This window comes from Dipteris shenzhenensis, chromosome 24 (genome assembly GCF_047967505.1).
Source record: "Dipteris shenzhenensis isolate YYH24624 ecotype China chromosome 24, Dip_SZ_1.0, whole genome shotgun sequence".
Lineage (NCBI taxonomy): Eukaryota > Viridiplantae > Streptophyta > Polypodiopsida > Gleicheniales > Dipteridaceae > Dipteris > Dipteris shenzhenensis.
The window spans coordinates 10,865,658-10,870,538 of NC_141619.1; the positions used below are offsets into that span (position 1 = coordinate 10,865,658).

At 44.4% G+C, this 4,881-nt stretch overlaps 1 protein-coding gene across 1 annotated transcript; it reads left to right on the top strand.

Moving 5' to 3' along the window:
- Positions 1–2,731: 2,731 nt before the first annotated feature.
- LOC147886207 (uncharacterized) lies at positions 2,732–4,120 on the top strand. Its single transcript, XM_087395064.1, has one exon. It carries the CDS (start codon positions 2,732–2,734, stop codon positions 4,118–4,120), a length of 1,389 nt encoding a protein of 462 aa, XP_087251190.1.
- Positions 4,121–4,881: the final 761 nt, after the last annotated feature.

Consider the following 4,881-nt stretch of genomic DNA (forward strand, 5'->3'; position numbering starts at 1 on the left):
ATATTTTTCCTTTGCACATTGTGCAGCTCCTGCTTTAGCTGCATCTTTCGTGCTTTGGTATTTGTGCTATACAGCTTCACCAATGTATCCCATGCCTCCTTAGGCGTCTCTACATCCTGTATATGCACAATCATAGAATCTGAAATGCTAACAGACAGCCAATACAAGCATTTTCTGGCTTTTTCATGCCATTCTTTAAAGGCCTTCAATTCAGCAGGAGTGGGAGCAGCACCCAAAACTGGTTCTGTAGTTTCACCACTGATGTACTCCCAAACTCCCTTTCCCATAAGGAAGTTTGTCATCCTGAACTTCCATGCTTGGAAGTTGTTCTTGTCAAGCTTCTCACTGACAATGGTAGACAGATTCTCAGACATTTTACAAATCACGAATTGCAACAGCAACCTGTAAACACAGCAAATGCCTCACAAGGGCAGATAGCAAAACTTCTGCAAACAGCCTCACAGGGGCAGATCCGCAACACTGACGAAAGTGGTATTTCACCACACAGGCACTTCCTAGTGACGATTTTGCATCAACAGGCAACAGGCATGAATCTGCAACTCCCAATATCTCTGCACACAGGCATACGATGCAATTTCGGTGGCACCTTTCCACCGACTAGCCGCGTAAGTGGTCGCACAGCGAAAAACAGGGCCTTTTTCTGAGTGCCTGCGAAGAACTTCCGCCTTCAAAACGGGCCCCGAAACGGCCTCAAATCAAAAAAATAAAGTCACCGCAAAGGGCCTCTCAATCTGAAACAGTGCACTCCTGCACTTCTGGCTGTGCTACCTGCAGAGATTTGCTCCCAAACTCGAAATAGGAAAGCAACACTGGTCCTCTTACCAAGACACCACAAACTTGGCTTGCTTTCTTGAGCTCCTTACCACGAACAAGGCTCTGATACCATGTAAATAATTAGGGAGAGAGATAGGAGACTCAAGTTCAGCTTTCTTCACAACACACAAAAGAGAGAGGACACAAAGTTGGAGGGTGAAGCCTTTCTTCACTTTTGCATACAACAACAATACAATAGAAGAGGGAAATACCCTATATCTCGAAACCTAGAATACGTGGTTCATATGTGAACCCAAACCAAAAACATACGTGGTAGTCTAACTACACCACGAGTACAACTAACATAGGCGGTGACATAAATGATAGTCATCCAGGAGATATATCGGGGGTAGAGCTTGATATCTCAACACTAAGTTCCCACAAACAAAATATAGAGGTAGTGTAGCAAGGATCCTATGTAGCTAAATGTGTTAGCACAGCAAGACGTAAAGGAAGTCAAATACATTAGTGCAGTAGCATGCAATAGAACTCAAACGACAAACCTTGGAGTCTCACACCTACCACCGAATTAGGGAGCAAATTCAAAGCGAACTGAAAGAATGAAGAAAGAAAAGAGAAGACTGGCATTGCAACCTCGCTCGAACGCTCCTATCAGTATCCATGCAGTCGTTACATCCCTCCATTCCAGGCATCAAAGATGAACGAAGAGCTCTTGGACGGATAACATTCGACTGGCCAACACCGTTATGAGATACAGTCAAATAGGCGGAGGAGCAACCCAGAAGGACATCGATATGCTCATCATGGACAGTGGCAACGCCAAATCCATCTTGCAGATACCACGCACAGAGATTGAAGAAGTGTAAACAAATTTCCGTTGAAACATTCACCTCCAGCTTCATTCCTGGAATTAAAACATGTCGCCATTTGCAAAAGCCTCTCCTCCCTGTCATCACACTGCGGTCTCGCAAAACCCTCCCTGACGCTGTCGCAAAAGGCTCTCCTCCACCGTAAGTTCGTGCAATGAGAGTGCAGACTTTCTCTCGTCTCAGCCAAAGACATCGGCCAAAATTCCATGCAATGCATGGACACGTTGCACAATTGGCGTAAAAAGCATGCATTTTAATGCATGCTGCCGTATGACGACTAACTACCACTTGGCATTAACAGCAGACACTTGGGCGAATCAATGAATAAACGTTTTTATTTAAAAAAAATCACTCATTTTCTACTTTCCCCAAACAAACCCTTTGCTAAGGCTACCCCGAGAGGGCAGGCGAAAAAGTTTGTGGCACATTTGGGTATGATCCTCTCAGCACTTGAGACGGCTCTATAATCTTACGATCAGCCGCCTTCTTTTCATCGTCTTCCTTGTTTTATGTACGCTTGAAAAACTTATTTGGCTGCCAAGATGTTGCCAGCTCATGTGATCACAGCCACATTAGCCCATCGAATTCATCGAATGCGCGTGTGAAAGACACTAGCGGAGCTACCGAGCTTGAACAGAATGTTTGAAGGAAAGCCAAAAGTAGAGCCGCAAGCTGTGACGCATCCGAAATTTTTTATTTTTTATTTTCCTCCTGAGCGACTTCCACTATGGTACGCTTTATCCCCTCGCAAATATCCATGAATTGAAACATCAACGCTTCAAAGCCTGCAATCGTCTCTCATACATATATCATATATGTGCTTCCGTATCGATCTACGTGAGTTCTGCGCTTCGTTCCTCCAACTCTTGCCTTCCTTAATGTCCTTCTGCTTGCCTACATATATCGCCATGTTGCAAATTATTGCGCATCGTTGCACAATACGCTTCTTAGCTCTTCTTCTGCTGCTGTTTTCTCTAGCTCATCCTCGTAGTTGTCTTGCATTCTGGGTATCTCGCGACGCATCGCACGGCTTGATTTATCAAACCACTTCCAATGGGGATAGCATCATGGACTTTTCTTCTGTCGGCTACAAAGAAGGCACTCAGGCTTTCCATCCGTACTCACCAAGGACAGGTGCTCTAACGGTCACGGTCAGGCCCTCCGGTTGCGGTCATGATGCTTCCCAAATTCAAGGGGCTATCGATTACATATCGTCTCTCCCATTCAACGACACTGTCGGCTTGCGTGGTGTGATCCAACTCTCAAGCGGGGACTTTCTTGTTTCTAACTCTACCTTCCAGATAAAAGCCAGTGGAGTTGTTATCCTTGGCAACGGCACGGATCCCGGAACGGGAACCGTTCTCCATGCAGAGCAATCACCTGGACTGCCTCTCTTCAATATCAGTGGGGCTGGAGAGCCAGCAGTCGAAGTAGGAACACGAGCTACAGTAACCCGAACTGTCCCTTCTGGGACTAAGGTGCTCTACGTGAATACAACGGAAGGCTTTGCTGCGGGCGATGAAGTGCTTGTTGGTTGGCCGCAGACCAAAGCGTGGTTAGAATTGATGAACATGACGAGTATATGGGCACGTCGCACCAATTTTGTCACAAAAGTGGAGCGCAAAATCGTTTCCATCGATCACGCCTCTCTGGAAATCACACTGGACATCCCCATCCCCTTTCGAATCGATACTCGATATTTGGGAGGAGAACATGTAGCCTACATAACAAGGTTCACACATGATGGCCGTATCAACGAGGTGGGTCTGGCAAATTTCATGGCAGAGCAGAAAGCAGTTCCTCCCTATGGAGACGGAAACTTCCTCGTGTTCTACGACACTGTGGAGGATTCCTGGATGAGCAACGTGGTAATCCGCGATTTTGGATTGAACACCATGACGATAGCCGGCAAACGCATCACCCTCGACGGCTTACAGTTGATAAGGACGATCTCGGCTCCTCCGTTGGGTCCCAAACCTGCAGATATCGCCTTGCAATACCCCGGATCGCAGATTCTGGTAAGCAACACGATCAGCGTCGGCGATCATGAATTCAATTTTCTGACCAGAAACGGTGTGAATGGACCAAACGTTTTCTACAACTGCACAGGAATAGGGTCTGCAAAAGCGCAAGCGCACAGCCAATGGGCTACGGGGCTGCTCTACGACAACGTGAATTTGACAGCGGGAAGCATAGATTTTATCAACAGAAATCTGCCCACAAGCAAGAACTTAGATCAGGGGATTGCTGTTGGATATGGGGTTGCTTGGCATTCTACTAGCGCAACATTGACCGTGTTGCAGCCACCAGGAGCTGCGAATTGGGCAATTGGGTGCACTGCTCAAATCGTGAAGCCAATGGTAGGTGCTCCACAAGGCTACATTGAGCCCCATGGAATTCCTTCTGCAGACCTTGTCTCCTTATACAAAGCTCAGAAAATGCTCGCATCTAAGTGACCGAGGCCTTATATTAATAGTAGTGTTCACTATCTACAAATTTGCACTAGTAGCATTTCAACTAGTGTTCACTATCAATAAATCTAGTACCACATGACTTTCACTATGTTTACATTTGGCTTAGGTAGGTACATCACAGCTACGTAATATGATCAACTTATGACTTGGTAACGACCTCGTAACTTTTCTCGTCAATGATATCAAATAACGTTCTTCTAAACCCAATCTTTTATATCCTTTTTTTGTTGTAGAGTATGCAAGGAGAAATTTTTTATATCCTTTTTTTTAATAGAGTATGGAAGGAGAAATTGATCTAGTTTCATTTCAATTTTCAACTAGTATTCATTATCAATAAATAAATTTGAACTAGTACCACATGATCAACCTTGCTTTCACTATGTTTACATTTGGCTTAGGTACATCATAGCTACGTAATATGATCAACTTATGACTTGGTAACTTTTCTCGTCAAGGATATCGAATAATGTTCTTCCAAACCCAATTGTTATAGAGCATGCAAGGAGAAATTGATCTAGTTGCGTTTCAACTAGTGTTCACTATCAATAAATAAATTTGAACTAGTACTTTATGACCAGCCTTGCTTTCACTATGTTTGCATTTGCTTAGGTACATCACAGCTACGTAATATGATCAACTTATGACTTGGTAACTTTTCTCATTAATGATATCAAATAACGTTCTTCTAAACCCAAACTTTTATATCCTTTTTTGTTATAGAGTATGCAAGGAGAAATTGATCT

What these genes read in the sequence shown, in the direction of transcription:
- LOC147886207 (XM_087395064.1), top strand. Translation starts at nt 2,732, where the DNA reads ATGGACTTTTCTTCTGTCGGCTACAAAGAAGGCACTCAGGCTTTCCAT.